At 36.9% G+C, this 19223-nt stretch overlaps 1 protein-coding gene across 3 annotated transcripts in view; it reads left to right on the top strand.

Annotated features, from left to right (window-relative positions):
• Positions 1-459: 459 nt before the first annotated feature.
• The window catches only part of LOC136027549 (uncharacterized), a 59665-nt gene continuing 40901 nt past the window's right edge, over positions 460-19223 (top strand). Inside the window, exons 1-3 of one of the 3 annotated variants that reach the window (XM_065704908.1) lie at positions 460-563; positions 14922-15088; positions 16047-16214. In XM_065704908.1, the coding sequence (XP_065560980.1) occupies positions 15030-15088; positions 16047-16214 (227 nt within the window). In that variant the 5' untranslated portion in view covers positions 460-563; positions 14922-15029. Of the gene's footprint in view, positions 588-14921; positions 15089-16046; positions 16215-19223 lie in introns of all 3 variants that reach the window. The other 2 variants (XM_065704910.1, XM_065704909.1) reach the window with 2 other exon arrangements.

The following is a 19223-nucleotide window of genomic DNA, read 5'->3' as shown; positions in this document are numbered from 1 at the left end:
CCAATTTAATTAATACATGAAAATCGTTCTTCCCTTATGTGAGAATTCGGATTCACAGGCACTGCAGATTTGCAGCAACTACTGCAAATGCCACGTTTGCAACATTTTAGAATCGCCGCTAGCTCAATAGTATACCATATTAGTATACTAGCGATTTGCAAGAACCACAGAAAACGCTGCATTTGCAACGACTGCAACATTTCGTAACCGTCGTTATTACAACAATATCAAACAACGCCCCATTACTCTTTTGCAGATTTAAAGAAAACATTGCTTTAAATCGTCGTATGATCAATCGTAAGTCAATAGAATGTTGTAGAGTGGTCTAATTCTGAATTGATCTAAGACTTCAGCAGAGAATTGAGCATTTTTGTGAACTTAACATGCACTTAAAGGGTTTGGGCATGTCTAGAAATTCCCTACCGATTTTTCTACCGATAGCGTGACGCCATCTAACGATCTTCTACCGAATTTTAGGCACGCCATACCGATTTTCGAAGCATCCGAAGTGGAAACACTGCATAACCTGTTGGAGCAGCAATGGCCATGGATTACTTTCATAGGTATCCTCTTTAATCATTTTTTTTGTAAGTGTATCATTCATAATTGAGTGTTTCGAAGGATTTTGAATAGTTGAAGTTTTATAATTGTGGTTTTCCAGACGATTGCAGTTGAAGTTTTATAATATGATATATCTTTGCTCTAGCATGTATCCCTTTGGACGTACGCTATGCTATATGCTGTGCTACTCTAAACCTTCGTGTGTTGTTGCACTGTTTTTGTTTTTTTACTTTTTCGTTGATCTGATGAAAACATGCTCAGAACAAAACACCACAAATAAAATAATATAGCCTACTTGATAGGTCTATAGCCTACCTAGATTAGAATAAGGACTAAAGCAAATTATAGCAGAAACTTCAGTTTTTAATTTCCTGTTGTCTGCATAATTGAAGTTTTATAATTGTGGTTTTCCAGACGATTGCAGTTTGTAATGTAATTTCTTTTATAAAAAGCAAAATGGTAAAATCCTATTGAAGCTACTGTTGGTATCTTGGAAAGGGGCTATGTTAGGAAAATAAAACTTTCAGTAGTTAATTCAAGGTGAAAAAATAGGTAAATTCTAGTTAATTGACTTCTTGCTATGTCGGAAAGGGTTCAGGTTAGGAAAATGAAACTTTGGGGATGGGTCTACATGCTGAAGTATGTCCCAAGAAGGTATTTTAAAGTACCCACCTTCACTCCTTCTGCTTCTAGAGGGCCCTGAAATTTGCCTATAGGACAGGTCTATAACCTATTGAAATTTTGACAAAACAACATTTTACCTTAATTTTCAGTTACTAGTTGCTTTTTCTCTGTCTTTAGTTCTGAAAATGCAATTCCTGTTATTCAAGTAGAATTTTGAGCCATAACAATGTTTTTTTTTCAAAATTTAGTAAATGTATTTGCATATCTTTAAAACCGTATAAAATGGAATTGAGCAAAGTTATGAAGCTGAAAACAATTTTGTTGTACTTCAATTAAGCAGAAGATTTATTTTGCAAGGTCTCACTTTTATAACACACATATTTAAAAGGTCATCAAAGGCCAGGGCCCTCTGGAGGGAGGAGTGGAGGTAGTTGCTTCAAAATACCTTCCTAGAGTGCACTTTAGTCTATAGATTCATCCCTGAAAGTTTCCTTTTCCTAACCTAAACCCTTTCTGAGATAGCAAGAAGTCAATTAACTAGAATTTTACCAAAAATACTCTGAAAAGGTATTGTCAATCTTCCATTTTCACCCTCCTCTGATTTCTAAGCCTTTAAAATGTGCCTACTTGACAGGTAGGCAACATGGAGCATGCAATGGTAGACATTTTGAAACTTTAAAAAAATAACATTTTGCCCTAATTTTTAGTTATCAATTTCTTTTTCTCTGATTTTTATTCTGTAAATGCAATTCCTGTTGTTAGAGTAGAATTTTAAGCCATATCAGCAGGTTACTTCTAAATTTAGGAAATGTATTTATGGTTCTTAAAAACCTCTTAAATTGGGATTGAGTAAAGTTGTGAAGCTGAATACAGTTTTGTTGTATTTCATTTAAGCTGAAGATCTATTTGCAAGGCTTTACTTTTATATAACAAAATTTTAAAGGTCAGGGCCCTCTAGGGAGAGAAGGAGGAGTGGTGGGTACATCAAAATACCTTCCCTGGAATTTACTTTAGTCTGTAGACCAATCCCTGAAAGTTGCATTTTCATACACTAACTGCTTTCCAAGATAGAAAAAAGCTAAACTAGAATTTTAGTGAGTAAAATTTTAAGCCACATCAATGGTTCTTTTTTCTAAATTTAGAAAATGTCTTAATCTTTGAAACTTCATATATTTCAATTGAATAAAGTTGTGAATCTGGAAAACAGGGTATAAGATCCAGACCTATAGACAATAACCTCTGGAAAGGGACCTTGACCCTGTTGGGCACCTACAAGACTAGGGACTTGGTGGTCAACTCTGTCCCCACTTTATGAGTGGCACCCCTCAGCAAAATTGTAGCATAGTAAACAACAAAGTATTTGCACATGATCTTAGTCTCTGATTGATGGATAACTCTTCTGCTTTTTTGTGGGTACTTTTAGGCTGAAAACCTCTTTTCTATTGGCTTAACTTTTGGCTGCTTGTTTGATAAGTTAAGTAGCCTATGTTATTGATTCCTTATGTTAACAAGGGAAAATGCTGATATAATCTGATTACTAATAGAACAGGTAATGGACTGGAAAAACAATGGTTTCAGTTGAGTTTGGAGACCAAACGGCATGTCACTCCAATTTCCCCTCTTTATCTCATTAGTATTAGAATACACTAATTTTGGAATAGCTTGCACTAATTAACACACTAATCTATGTATAATAATAACCTGCCCTAATTCTCTTATTTCAGACTGCAGTTTTATGTTCACCTTAATAAACCTTTCCAGTATGGTGCCCTCCAATCTTTTTTGTAACTTAAAAAGGTTACTAGAATGTTTGTTTTTTGTTTGAAAAAGCAAATTTTTGATCTTATAGGACCATTGGGTCCATATGATCAACCTTGCAATATATATATATATATATATATATATATATATATATATATATATATATATATATACTTATATCCAGGGTCTACTTTTCTGTCCCCCCCCCCCCCCCCAAAAAAAATATATATAACAAAATTCAATCATTTTTGTTGATAGGAGTTTGAAACCTTCACAGTAAAGGTTGTTGTCATGTTGAATCAATGGTGTTATTTTGTTGGATTTCTTTTTTTCTTGGGAGGCCCCCCTTTTGAAAGTCAGACTCAACTGTTTTGATGGGTAACAATCAAAATTTTGAGATAATTATTTTGTTCTACATAGTTGAAAGATCTGGAAATTATGTCTTTGAGGATGACACCCTCCCCCTCAACAGTTCTAAGGGCAAGGTTTGTAACTTATGCCCAGGAGCATATAAGGTTTATATAGAAAAAGTGATTGTATAAATTTCAGAGAGGGCTCATTGAATTGGTAATCAGAAGTTTTTGTGCCTTTTTTAAGATTCAGAGTGATTGGAGGGTGCATACCCCCCCCACATGTACACACTTCATATTTTCACTAAATGTAACTTAGAAATTTTGAAATGACCAGTTGTTGTTGCAGAAACTTCAAAAAGGCTAATTTGATTGAAAATTGAAGGGCTTAGTGCCCTTTCCAGTCAAAATTTTTAGATAGCCATTTTGTTCAGCATAGCTAAAAGGTCTGGATACCATGTCTTTGATTATGACCCCTCCCCCCCTGTCCTCTATGCAAGGGTTGATAGTTATACCCTTGGGGTATATAACGTTTTTATAGAATGGGTGGTCATATAAACTTTGGAGAAGCTTACTGGATTGGTAATCAGAAGTTTCAGTACCCTTTTTAAGATTCAAAAATTAAAAAGTGGGTACCCCTCCCCCAATACTTTGTATTTTCCCAAAATGCATCTTGTAGAAATTTGGAGATACACGCACCTATGCTATGGATATAAGAATCCATAGCATGGGTTGCTATTTGTATATTGGAGAAACTTGGAACAATTTTTATGGCACTTGGTATTAAGCAAGTGACATAGCAATCGCCAATTCTGTCTGTCTGTTGGTCCTGGTTTTGCTACTTTAGGTACTTACAGGTAAGCTAGGATGATGAAATTTGGCAAGCGTATCAGGGACCGGACCAGATTAAATTAGAAATAGTCGTTTTCCCGATTTGACCATCTAGGGGGGGGAGTGGGGGGCCAGTTAATTTGCAAAAAATAGAAAAAATGAAGCATTTTTAACTTATGAGTGGGTGATTGGATCTTAATGAAATTTGATGTTTGGAATGATATTATGTCTCAGAGCTTTTATTTTGAATCCCGACCGGATCTGATGACATTGCGGGGAGTTGGAGGGGAAGGGGAAACATAAAATCTTGGAAACACTTAGGGTGGAGGGATTGGGATGAAACTTGGTGGAAAAAAAACACGAGTCCTAGATACATGATTGACATAACCAGAACGGATCCGCTCTTTTTGGGGTAGTTGGGGGGGTAGTTTTGAAAAATTAGAAAAAATAGGTATTTTTAACTTACGAACGGGTGATCATTTTTCACATATAGTGTTTGTTATTGGGAAAAATACAGAATTTTTTTGGTAGAAGTTTTCTTGGGGGGGGGGTGGAGATCTTCAATGGGCAGAATTTTCTCTGGGAAGACCTTTTCGTTATGGTGAATCAAATGGCTATGTCAAATTTTTGAAAGAATATCTTTGGGAAAAAAGAGGGCTAGATACCCTGCAATCTTTTTGGTCCCTTAAAAAGATTACAAGAAGTTTTGGTTTCCGTTTGAATAAGCCCTCTCCCAATCATCTAGAACAGGGCTTCTTAAACTATGGGTCGTGACCCCATTTGGGGTCGTGTAGCAAAATTATGGGGTCGTGAGTGATAAAAATACAATTTAACAAAAAATGTTTTTTAACTTGTAAAATTATTGTTATAAAGAAAACAACAATTATCGTAGATAAATATATCATAAAATCTTCTGGTTCGGAAAGACTGTTTATACCAGCATTTCTATTCTGATCATTATGATATCTTGTATAAATTTACTATGAATCAGAAGATGTTATAGAAATTATAAAAAATATAAAAATATAGAAATTTACAGAATATATAAATTATTCTTGGGTGCACTTTTTCTAAGTATAACAGGATAATAAACATTTCCTACCAATCATAATTATTTACAACTAGCTGAAACCCTGCTACGCGTTGCTGCGCGCCCCAGCAACACTTGAGGTGTCAGTGCCAGTTACTCGTCTTTAAGTAGTAAATCGCTTCATTGCACAAAGCTTATGAAGCTACCCTTAATACCCCTTGCCACAGGGTGTCAGGCACTTTTTGAACGTATTGTGAGAGTAGTGAACGCTAAGTATTTATTTTCGAATTTGCAGCGTGAGATGATTGTGTTATTCATCGTACAGTAAAATTTCATCCGAGTAGTTATCTGCTATGTAAGGCGCATTTTGTAATCCCTCTCTTCATATATATAAATATGGTATTTAACCATTAGATCATTGTATATATTACGGTTAAAAAAAAGGGATATGCAAGGTGCTAATTTTTAACTGCGTAAAACTTGCGGGTACATAACATTCTTTGCTGTCTCATTGTCTGTGCCTATAAATAGATTGTCAGGTTTACCGAATCTTGAACATTTAACATATAATTGTCCATGGGAAAAGCAATCTGTATTCAGATCTGAACCGCATGTTTCTAATGATTGGCCTTGAAATCTTGGAAATTTAACATATAATTGTCCATGGGAAAAGCAATCCGTATTCAGATCTAAAATGCATGTTTCTAATGATTGGCCTTGAGCTTTGTTGATGGTAATTGCAAATGCTAATCGAATTAGGAACTACAATCTTTTAAATTGAAAAGGCAGATCCTTTGGAATCATGGGAATGCGAGGAATGAGAACAGCCTGGCCCTCGAAAGGCCCTGTCAAGATTGTTGCCTCGTTTTCCATTGCTTTTTTTATAGCAAGTCGCGTGCCGTTGCAAAGCTTTGGTGGGTTAATATTTCGCAACAAGATTATTAGTACGCTTGTTTTTAGTTGTTGTACGTTCGGTGGAATCCCTGGGAGATCCAGCGAATTTAAAAGTTCTGTTGGATAGTTAACCGTGTCATTTGATTCCAGAACTGTGTCGACTGACTTGTAAATGACTGCCTGGTCTCGAATCTTGATCAGAATAATATTGTTGATTTCTTGGATGTCTTTGTTCTTGGTTGCTAGAATCGCTTGTTCTGTTTTGAAAAACTGCCGGGGTTTGTTTCGGGGGCATCCTAGAAACTGATCATAATGAATGAATGAATGAATGAACTTTATTACCCGTAAAGTATAAAAAACACAAAGTACGGAGTATTATAAATAAATAAACAAAAACAAATACGATAAAGAGCGAAGAAATACAAAATTCTAACTAACAAAAGACAATATGGATTAATCAACCAGTATCAATATGGAAAAAAGGCTGCAGAGGGTCATAAACGTGAATAAAGTTGACAGTCTTTTTACATAAATCATCACTGGAAGACCGAATCCGAGAAGGCACATCTACTAAACCAAATCGAGCAATTATTTTTTTGTTTTGGTGCCATCTTGGAAGCCGGAGGAGGAATTTGCAATATCTGAAATAAGCCGTACGTAGAGTATGTCGATCTTTCTTACGAAACAGATGAGCCATGCCTGATAAAAACAAAAGCACAGGGGCGCAATAAGCGTTATAAATCATGCACAAACCGTTGCGGTTGTAACGGCTTTTGTTTGGGGATATTTTTCCGTAAGCGACGCGTAGGTTTTTCACGGCTTGATTCACTAGGGATGAACAGGTAGCGGAAAGTGTTGGGCCGAAACACAGACCAAGCCAACTAACTAAAGAAGAACAGGATAGAACTGCAGTCCCAGCAACGAATGGAGCGACCGCATAAGGGCTATTAAAACAAATAAACTCCCATTTAGACGCATTAACTGACAGTCCAATCTTAGATAGTTCATTGGTTAATATAGTAAAATTAGAAAGCAATCCACGGCGAGTCCGGGCAACAAGAAGAACGTCATCTGCATATGCAATAGAAGACAAACCAGTATTACCGTAAAAAACAGAACTTCTAAGGGGACGCAGGCACGATGCAAGCACGCATTTAAATATATTAGGAGACAATACGGCACCTTGCTGAACTCCCTTATTAATTTTTACTGGGTCAGATATTTGGCCATTCCAGGTAACTTGAATTTTAGACTTTGAATACCAAGAAGACAATAAACTTAGTACGGAAGGATTAACACCTGAAGACGCAAGGGAAAATAGAGCCTGAGAGTGCACAATATTGTCGAAAGCTCCAGAAATATCAACAGTAAGACAGTATAAAGACATTTTAGCTTTTACGGTATCTTTCATGAGTCGGCTTAAAACATGATGTGCATGGGAGCAACCTAAACTTTTCCGAAAACCAAATTGAAAAGGCGTAAAATCACAATTCGACTCAATTTCTGGTAGTAACAAATGTTCAAGCAACTTACTTAAGAAACACGATACTGTAATGGGACGATAATTCATACATGACGTGGGGTCCTTGCCTCGCTTTTGAATAGACGTTACACGGCCACAAAGAAAACTATCAGGAACAAGCGACTGTGCTAAGAAAGACTGGAAAAATATTTGTAAATGGTTAAGTAGAGCAGGACAATCATAAGCAAAAAATCGGTAAGAAAGGCCGTCACCATCAAGGCTATTTGAACGCTTAATTTTTCTTAAAGCCCGGCGAATTTCAGATATTGCTACAGGCTGGACATGAGCCTGCAGGAGACGGTATGGTAAAAGCGGTTTAAGCAACTTATAATAAAAAGACTGAAGAAAACTATTAAATACACTGAACACACGCTTATAATGATCAACAAAATTAGCTAGCTGGAGACAAGATAGGGTAGATGGGGAACATTTCTCACTATTAATAACCTTATTCCAGGAGGCCTTATCGGTGGGGCCTGGCCATGCATTCAAGCGTGCCCTCTTCAAACTGGCCTTATATTCAAGTTTACACTTTTGTTTCACAGAGAAAACAGCTCCGGAAGATGGTCGGTCACATGATATCCACATACGTAGCCAAAATTTGGCTTTTTGCTTAGCACGTTTTACTTCAGGATCAACGTTCCAATTAGGCTTTCTTGTACCAATCCTAACTTTATCCACAGGCACTGCAGCTTTGGAAGCTGATTTAGGGCAATGGACGATTTGACAATAATAGAAATTTAGGTCAACTGTACTTGAAGGCGAGGAGCTGACGTTTGCAGCAGGTGATATGGCACTTTTATGGTCGAGAGTAAAGCAGTTAGCGTAGCAAGGTATAGTGGGACATTAGCACGATCCCAATTCAACTTCATATGCCACTTCGGCTGAGCCGAAAGTATTTTGCCAAATAGCTCACAGGACAAATTACAGCTAAGAATAAGGTGATCGTCGTCAATCTTCTCTTCGTCCACCCTGACAATCGATGATATTAAGCTGGAACTGGAAGAGATCACGTGATCCAGGTTCGATTTTGAACAGCCTCTGTTATGAATATACGTGAATGGGAGGCTCTTAACTGCGACGTGATATATGCTAGGAAGTGATTCTAGCAAGAGGATTGATCTATCGGAGGTACCAAGAATGTCACAGTTAAGGTCACCAGCTAAAACCCAATTTAGGTCTTTCAAACGTAGACTTTCGAGTAGAGACTTTAAACTGGAGCAACATTTAGCGAAAGATGTGAACGATGCTATAGAACGTCGATCGCAAGGTAAGTAAACGTTTATAATGGCGGTACTGTCACATTGAATCGCTAAGATGTTATCATCACAATGAATCACAGAGGGCTTTGATGGGGAACGGAAAAAAATTGCTAGGCCACCGGAAGGGCGGCCTCTAGTTTGCTTGGCCTCTTGCGAAAAGAAATGGTGGACAGAAGATCGCTTCAGGCTAGAAACGTTTGATTTGGTCAAAAGATGTTCTTGCAAGAACACTATGTCATGGACTAATAATTCATTAATTAACAAGTCTTTGTCTTTTGTGCCGTTAATGTTAAGAGAAGCAAAACTTAAAATAGTGGCTTGGTTCATTTTGGAGCAGAGTTCAGAGCGCGTTTTATCACTGGGCAATTCATACTATAGGAAACATGAGCTTCGCCGCAGTTGGCACATTTCGGAGCCTCTAAGCAAGGATTGTCTTTAGTATTGGAATGGCATCCAGAACATTTAGAGCACTTCATCTCATTCGGGGCACAAGGGCAGTGAGCTAACGAATGATGGATACTTTGGCATCTAAGACACCGTCTGGGCAATTTTTTGTATTCCGATATTTTAAAAGACTCGTAACCCATAATTAACTATACAACATACATTATTAATAATACAACATAATTAATTATTTGTTGTCCCTTTCATCTAGAAATGACTGACAAATACAAATTCAGCCATTTAAAAGCTCGCAATAAGCAAAAGATATTATTATTTACATTTTTTCAGCATATTAACTAAGAATTTGAAGTTTTTAACCTTAAATAATTTTTGTAAGATCCATATTAATGCATAGCTTAGATTTTTGTCAGTGTTGGTCGCAACAATCGGGGAAGTTACACTTTCTAGAGCTCCATGATATCATCTATCCTGGGGAAGAACTAAGGTAGATAGTCATGAAATAAGGGTAATTCAAGTTGTCTATGAATTTTCATGAGCCATTTGAAGGCAATTGGAGATGCTACTTTTTTGTGGACTCTGGGGTTTTTCTGCTGAATTTTTTCTCCATGTCCCTCCAGCTGTCATCCACTGACTTTTTTACACTTTGATGGATTTTGCCTGGACGGTTGCTTTGCTTTAAGAAATCCACAAGGGGATGCCTCAGGCAACAAAGAAGTTGTTTTGTTCATAGTGTTTGTGAGAAACTTGTTGCAGCTTGTTTGACTGTCAAGGGTATTTCCCAATTCCGCATCGAAAAGTTTCTTCATCATTATCATATCTCCACATTTTTCTGTAGTTCAAAGTTGGCAGATTCAGCTTCTTTAGGTGTTCCTCATATAGCAGGAGTTTGAAGTTGTTTGGGAGCATAAGAGTGCATGCTCTTGTTTACAATGGTGATTTGCAACTATAAGTCCAAGTGCCATGTTGTCTAATAAAATATAGAAAGCAAAGATGGCCTGTAAGACTGTAATTAAAATTATTATCCTTATTTATTGAAAAAACAAACTATTTGACATTTGACCATGTTTCTCTCATTCTAAGTTTTTTAATTCAGAATTTGGACAAAGTAAGGTCCAATGCAGGATCTGCTTGGCTCCACTATACACAGATAAATAAAAAATAGGATATCACAATGTTTACAGCCCAGTGGCATGACTTCCATCTTTTTCACACATATATTATTCTTAGTCATTGGAAATTATTGGTGACCTGTCCCAATCTTATCTTGCATAATCTCTATAAGCTAATGAATAATTCTCTTTTGGTTAAATAGAATTAATTTTGTTTTGATGCTTTGGGAAAATAGCTAAAATTTGAAAAAGGTTCTAGCTGAATGTTTTAGATACCCTTGTTAATTCAAGAAGCAGTAATTAGATTTGTTCAGCGCCTTCATAGCTGAATGAAAAGGTTTTTGTCTAGAAACCTCTTCGGAGCATGGAAGATTAGAAAGATGTGGAAATATATTTTTGGTTATCTCTGTACTTTTTTCAACTTCAGGTTCATGTGTAATGTTAAATGGAAACTGAATTGAAGAATTGTGTATCTAAATCAAATTTAACAGGGGTTTTATAGATTGTAAATAAATTTCAAGTATAAAGCTTTTTAAAACATCTGTTTAGATACAAAATTCAAAAACTGGTACAAAAGGCAAAAACCTTGGAAATATGTTTATCAAGCATTAAATAAGTATTAAATCAGAAACCCATATCCTTGTCTCTCTTCTTTGAATAAAAAAAAAACTTTTTTTTTTTTTTTACTGAAAGTAAGGAGCGATATTAAAACTTAAAACGAACAGAAATTACTCTGTATATAAAATGGGTCTTCCCCTCTGCAACGCCTCGCTCTTTACGCTAAAGTTTTAAATTGTTTTAAAAATTAGAATTGTGTCAAAGAGTCAAACTTTAGCGTAAAGAGCGAGGGATTGCGGAGGGGAAAACCCATTTCATATACGGAGTAATTTCTGTTCGTTTTAAGTTTTAATGTCGCTCCTTACTTTCAGTAAAAAAAAAAAAAATGTTTTATTTCTGAACGTTTTTGAATTAATGCATGTTTGATTTTCGCTCTCCGCACATAAATTATTAAAATAAAGTTTGCGTACTGTTATGAACAGTTGTATCACTTGCGTTCTACCAACAAAGATGTAAATTTATTTCTACTGCTGTTAACTTGGAGCAAAGCTTTTTGTGTGTGACCTTATCAAATGGTTTTGCTAGATCCATAAAAATGAAATCTTCTTGAAGGGTTTTATCCAGAATCTTGATAATCTGCTTGTAAGTATCTAAGAGATTAGTTTCTAGAGATTTCCCTGTTAGAGATCTAAGTTGCTTGTCAGAGGTGATACTAGGCCTATTGTGAGTAATGTGTTAAGAAGTATGTCATTAAACTGTCTTTTTAGGGTGCAACAGCAGTTGTTAAACTATAAAAGTCCTTTAGTCAATTTGCATGATGTGGGGTAGTTTCCAATTCGATGATGCTTGTTATTGTCCCTTTCCGAACATTTTCCTCAAAGCCTTTTCATGATATGGACAGAGGACTGTATTTGGTTTTAAATCAATGGGAATATCCAGATTCCGAGTATCTTTTTTGAAGTCGTACTCTGCCAAGAGAGGATACTCTAACGTGATGCACCTTTTCGGCAAGGATTCTGAATGATTTGATCTATTTTGAATGATATAATTTCTTCGGATAAATATTCATTGTCATCATCATCTTTATCAATTTGTCGTAAAGATTCGAAATATATTCAGGAATATCTGCAGTACTGACTAATGGAGGGGCGTCTGATCTAGTTCCAGTGCTGTAAATGACGGCATCATTGTTTGTTCCAGCCGTGACAGCCTTTGATCCAAAGTCACGGCTGCTACCCTTCCCTGACTACTTCTATTAAACCTCATCTGCTGAGACTCGAGTTGCACGAGGTTTTTGTATTTTGCGGTCTTTCAACAGCTTCTAAATGACATCAACATACTGAGACTCCACAAAATAATGATTTTGTTTAAGCACTAATTTGACCTTGCCATGGGAGAATATACAGAGGATAATAAATTTTTCAATTCCTTTAGGCACTGTTGTCTTACTCAGTCTTTTCAATAATGTCTTTGGTCTCTAGTCTTACGTTCATGGCTGCGTACAGCGAATATGCAGTCAACCTGTACTCTTTTTATATACTTGGATCGCGAAACAGGTTCAGCAATGACAACCAAAAAGTCATGAGCATGTTTTTGCACTGGAGAGAAAGACTCGAGAAAAATGTGACCATTCGGCAACACCCACAAAGGACGAAATTCATGATCTGGCTTAAGTGTCATCTCATTTCTATAATCTTTAGCACCGAATGTATCCTCTTGCACAGAAAAATCTATGCGTTTGATATCTTGCTTCGCAGTTCAATGGAGACCCTCAGAAACATCAACATCTTGAAGGGATTCTTTAAATTCGGCTTCAATATCTTTTCCTTTTCCCTTCTTTCTCCTATCTTTGTCTTTTCCACGTGATTCCTCGACACCTCTTCGGTGAATTAAATTTGACATTCCTAATCTGCCTCTTTCTCTTTTAACCGCAAGCCTGGTTTTGCGTTGCTCTGGTGTTTCCTCCTGGTGTGCTCTTTTTGGTGCCATTGTAGGATTGGTGGTACTTTCTCTTTGAAAGTACCATTAATATTCCATTGATAAGCATTGATATTGAATACTAGCTGTTGGTGGGGGCACTTCGCGCCACACAAGCCTCTCCCCGCGTGCGTAAGTCGTTACGCGCCATTGTAGTTTTGTCACTGTGTCCCACGTGTGAATATACATATCAAAAGAGCATATTCCAGGTAACAAGAAAAATTACAATATATATATATATATATATATATATATATATATATATATATATATATAGTTGGTGAGGGCGCTTCGCCCCCCCCCCAAGCCCCCGCGCGCGCTGAAGTTGTTACGCGCCATATTAGTTACGCACCATTGTAGTTGTGTCCCTGTATCCCACCGGTGAATATATATATATATATATATATATATATATATATATATATATATATATATATATATATATATATATATATATATATATATATATTCACAGGTGGGACACAGGGACACAACTACAATGACGCGTAACTAATATGGCGTGTAACGACTTACGCGCGCGGGGGGGGGGGGCGAAGCGCCCGAACATGCAACATATAATTGTCCATGGGAAAACAATCCGTATTCAGATCTATACTGCATTTTTCTAATGATTGCCCTTGAGCTTTGTTGATGGTGATTGCTAATCGAATATTCCCTGTGTCTCCGTCGTCATTTATATATCCCCCCTTTGCCCTTCCGGCGTCGTCATTTGTGTCCCGGTGTCACAGTCTTTAACGTCATAAAGTCTTTAATGGAGTTCCAGTTTAGAATTCCAGTTTAGAAAGTTTAACTTTTCCTGAGGCGCAACACATTCCCATTGTCTTTCCTTTAAATTTCAAGGCCTTGCAATAGGGACAAATTTTAGACATAGTCCCGATTTGAACACATCTACTCAAGCTATAATCATACGACTGGGCTGTACCTGGATGCCAGGTGATAATTTTGACATTGCTCTTGTGATTCCTCGGCATGCTTTCTTTTGTTATTGTCTCTTTGAACCGCAAGCCTGTTTTCACGTTGTTCTTGTGATTCCTTGGCACGCTTTCTTTTGGCATTATCTCTTTGAGCCGCAAGCCTGTTTTCAAGTTGTTCTTGTAATTCCTCGGCATAATTTTTTCGGTAATTTCTTTGAGCCTCAAGCCTGTTTTCACGACGTTCTTGTGATTCCTCGGCACGATTTTTTCTTCTTTTTGTTAATTTCTCTTTGAGACGCAAGCGTGTTATCACGCTGTTTTTGTGATTCCTCGGCACGCTTTCTTTTCTTACTTTCTCTATTAGCCGCAAACCTTTTGGCATTAACTCTTTGAGTAACTTCCTCGGCTGTTTCTTCTGCCATAGTAGGATTTATACTAAAATTTCTCTTTGAATTAAACTCTTTGAGCAGCTTTCACGGCACGCTTTCTTTTGGTAATTTCTCTTTGAGACGCAAGTCTTTTGTCATTAACTCTTTGAGCAGCCTCCTCGGCTGTTTCTTGTAGGCCTTAAAAAGGCCTAGTTTATATTTGAAGGTGTAGTTATCTAGAAATTAATAGATAGTTAATTTTCGAGTTTTTAACGACAAGAAATGTTGTCAGAAAATTCACTAGTTTTTCTTATTTTATTGTCGTTCAAAATGGTAATGCCGATGAAAATTCAAAACTTCCCTAAAAGCTTCGTACTCTCAAAACTACCAAAAGACAAATCTAAGAAGAAAAAAGTTTTCAGGCATGAATAGACTAAAGGTGAATCTGGGGATGAAATGCAAAAATGTTTATTCTGGTGCCCACGGGACTTGTACTTCATTAAAAAGCATGGTTTAGTGAGAAAAAAAATGATGCTACTGGCGATTCTTCATTGCCGCCCCCTTTGTTTGAATTTAAAAGAATGTGCTCTTACAGTTTCCACCCACCCTACCCCTTCCCATATGTTAACTCGTCTGATAAAGACTTAGGTTGAATTTGAGTGGTTGAATTTGAGGTTGAATTGAATCTGTGTTTCCCAAGGATATATTTTCATCTGCTCATCTCTACATTTTAGGACTTTGATGATCACCGGGATGCAGTGAACTCAGTCCGTACTTTAAACAGAAAAAGTCTGAAGGGCAGAATGGTTAGAGTAGAGCTCAAACGTTGAAGAAGCATCTCAATGCAAAGGACCATGAAGTATGATCGAAGTGATAGACGCTATGATAGTGCGAGTGGAAGGTATGTATTTTTTACGTTTCTCTTTGTATTCAAGTGCTTGCTATCCTGCTGAAAAATACTAAATTTATTCTCTCCTTCACTCTTACGATTTGTCTCTACTCCTTCAATTTCCTTCAATATCTCTTCCTTATCTCTGTTCCTTGATCTCTCTTTCTATCTCTACTCTTTCTCCCCTTCCCTGCCTTTCCCTCCACTCATCTTAAAACGAGGTTCCTAAAGGATCGGTAGTATTCCCCTTAAATCAAAACTCTAAATGTTGAAAAGTTTACTTGTCTGGGGTACAGTGCCATGCTAGGGTTTGTCTCTTACTATTCCAACTAAGAAAAAACCTTAGACTTTTCTTTTTTGTAATCTGGGTTGCACCTGTAGCTAGAAATTATATTAAAGAACTGCCTGTTGGTGAATGTCCTTGGATGTCCCTCTTCGGAAAGATGTTATGTAGAAAACTGTTTGAATAGATTTCAACGTATATAGGTCATAAAGCTAATTGTCACTGCTGTTTATTTTCTTTCTATACATGGGCATTGAAATTGCCGATTTCGGGTGCCAATTCTGGAACGGATATGGGCTAGGAAACTGGTTAGGCCTTCTTTGGAAAAGTGTTATATAGAATTTTGATAGAACAGATTTCAACGTATATAGGTCAGAAAGCGCCAATTTTGGGTGCCATTCCTGGAATGGAGAATGCTAGGGAACTGGTTAGTCCGCCTTTGAAAACATGTAATATAAAAAATTGTTAGAATAGATTTCAACGTTTTTTGGTCAGAAAGCTAATTGCTACTCCCGTCTATTTCCTTTTACTTTACATTTGATTTCTCGGAGGGTGGGGGGATATGTTTTAGGAGGGAGAGTTTTCAGCATTATATAGTGAGTCTTAATCTGAGATTTGCAGGCTCTCATAAGCAAATTACACCTTAATTCTAAAACGAAACCATACGATGCTTTTCTTTTTTTTTAGCTTTGTTGAATTTGATGCTAAAAGCGATACAAAACTGCTTGGTTCTGAACCTGTCGATGACCTGTCTAAATCTGCCAAAGATTGGTCAATCAGAGATAATCAGTCGTCCAGTCGCTCTCCTCTTACGCATCATAAAAGAGATCACAGCAAGGATGCCTCCAAGTCAAGGTAGCCTTTTTTTATGTGGCATAAATTTGATTGTTCTTTTATTGTTTATTTCTTTACAAGCTTAGCTTGATTCCTCTTTGACGAAACATGTTTGTCAAAATGGTATTTTGAGCTCTGATTTACGAACTGTAACTAAACATCCGGCTCCATTCTTTTTTATGGCACTTGGTATTTACCAAGGGACATAGCGATCGCAATTTCTGTCGGCCTGTCCCGATTTTGGTAGTTTGGGCACTGCCGGATAAGCTAAGACGATGAAATTTGGCATGCGTATCAGGGACCAGACCAGATTAAATTAGAAATAGTCGTTTCCCCGATTCGACCATCTGGGGGTTGGGAATGGGGGGATGGTTAATTCGGAAAAAATAGAAAAAATTAAGCATTTTTAACTTACGAACGGCTGATCGGGTCTGAATGAAATTTGATATTTAGAAGGATATCGTGTCTCAGAGCTCTTATTTTGAATACCGACTGGATCTGATGACATGGGGGGGGGAGTAGGAGGGGAAACCTGTAATCTTGGAAAACGCTTATAGCGGGGGGATTGTGATGAAACTTGGTGGGAAAAAAGCATAAATCTTAAATGCGTGATTGACATAACCGGAACGGATCCGCTTTCTCTGGGAGAGCTTTTAATTTTTTATTTTTTTTGGGGGGGTGTATTATGGAGTCAACGCATTAAAATAAGGTTTTCAGTGAAAAGTCTTGACGTCTGAAATAAACATTAAAGTTCAAAATATTTAGCTGCCACGTAGCTTAGGGTAATTTTTAGATTTTAATCTTGCTTCAAAATAGGTTTCTCAAGAGATAAACATAAAAATAATATAATATTTAGTGCCAAATTAAAAAAATAGCACTGATTAGGGCAGTAGGGCATGGGGAACTGACTTGATTTACATAGGGTTATAGCTTTCGGAAGGGCATGGAGAGGCGGCAACTCTGTTGAAAGGTGGAAATTTGGAGGGAAAACTAAAACTGTAAGGAATAATAACATATTAGGATCTCCTTCGAGGGCTCGGCTGAGAAATGGCCCCTTTGTCATTTTTATTTAGCTTTCATCTAAAATATCAGCAGCCACAATTAAATCGTCCAAATTTGATCCTAAGTCTGAACACATGTTCTTTAAATTCAAAAGTCTCGAGTTTGAAAATTCCATGGACGAATTCTGTTCTGTTTTCTGGGATGTCAGTTCAAGCATAGTTGTTTTGAGGCCTAGGAGGGATGTATGGCAAGTAGTTCTGTCGGACAAGGGTGCTGCCAATACTCTGGCAGATGCATTAAGCAAAGCAGACCAATCCATTAATACTAAGGTGAAGAGTCCTGCCTTTTTGGTATAGTACGCCGAGTGCTTGACGGAACATTAAAAGTGACCTATGCGATCTTGCTACTAACTGTATAGAAGTTGTTCAGTTAGGAAGTACGAGGTCTTTTTGATTAAAGTTTGAGTCACGTGACCACCTAAAGTGTGCTACTGAGAATCCCCTTGTTATTGGTTACGGGCGTCTACCCATAACTGAGTACAAGTTTTTACCTACTCACTGCTACAAATGCCAGTGATACGGTCATACTGCAAATAACTGTAAAGCTTCCCCAAGATGCTCTAAATGCGCTAGTGACCACCAGAACTCCAAAGAAAACCTGTGTCAACTTGTCATGAAATGCCCTCTCTGTGGCTCCTCCAACCACCCCTGTTATTCGTATAAATGTCCAGAAGCACAGAAACTACTGCTTAAGAAATGAACAGTCGAACTTCAAGGACAACTACTTTGAACATAAACGATGGTGTTGTTAACAAAAGGCTTATTCTGTGTCGCTTAATGGAGTCATGTGACGTGTTGTTTATACAAGAACACTTTCTCTCCAATGAAAGTCTGGACATTCTTTCACTGGACGGATGGTTGAAAGCATTTGGGGTTTCAGCGATAACCAGTCAAAGTGGAAAAGGTAGGCCATCCGGTGGTATTATTTCTGTGCTGTTTCGCAAACACAGAACATAATAAAGTCCTTGTCCGATACAGGGACAATTATAGTCATGTAGGCTGTGAATGTTGATGAAATTTATTCTGTTACTAGTTACTATCATCGTTTTAAAGGATAAATTTCAGTTGTTTTGTATGTTGCATACCAAAGGGATTCAGGTGGGTATTTAACAAACAGAAATTACTCCGTATATGAAATGGGTTGTCCTCTCTGCAATCACTTGCTCTTCACGCTTAAGTTTGACTCTGCCACAATTCTACTCTTTAAAACAATAAAAAACTTTAGCGTAAAGAGCGAGGCGTTGAGGAGGGGACAACCCTGTTCATAGAGAGCGTAATTTGTGTTTGTTTTAAGTTTCAATGTTGCTCCTTACTTTCAGATAGAAAAACTAGTTTTTTTTAATTTAATTTTACCAAAGATCTGGCTTTTTAGATCTAGTAAAATCAAAAACAATAAAATCCTTATATAGCATAGGCTACATATCAATATTGGATGATTTTGAGGCTCTTTTATTCAAATTAGCTTTGCTTAGCATTAAAATGATTGTTGAAGAGAGATAGCCCCCAGAAGTAAAAACAAACATGTTCCATGAGTCAACTTTGGCATATAGGGTAGCATAGGACTAAATGTTTTGGGAGAAATAAACACGTTTTTCTTACTTTTTTGGTAAATTTTTCTTTGTTCATATTGTTGACTTACAAATAAAGTGAACATAACAATTGATGCCTTTTTTAAGCTATTTATAAGTATAATAATTGGTTTTATTGCAAATTTTGCTTGTTTTAAAGGTTAGGTTCTTTGTTTTAAGGTTGAAACCAATGTTTAAAGCCTTTTTCATACCTAATAATCAGAAATATTTTGGTTATTTTCAAGATCTCAAAAAGGGCTTAAATTTGAATTTGTGATAGAAGCAATTATTATATTCATAAAGAGCTTAATAAAAGGCATCAAGGGGCCCATTATTCTAAGTCAATAATATGAATAATGAAAAATTTACCACTTTTTACTTTGAACAGTTGGGTAGGCTAG

Source organism: Artemia franciscana, chromosome 5 (genome assembly GCF_032884065.1).
Source record: "Artemia franciscana chromosome 5, ASM3288406v1, whole genome shotgun sequence".
In the NCBI taxonomy this organism is placed as follows: Eukaryota; Metazoa; Arthropoda; class Branchiopoda; order Anostraca; family Artemiidae; genus Artemia; species Artemia franciscana.
This window is presented reverse-complemented; position numbering and strand designations above follow the sequence as displayed.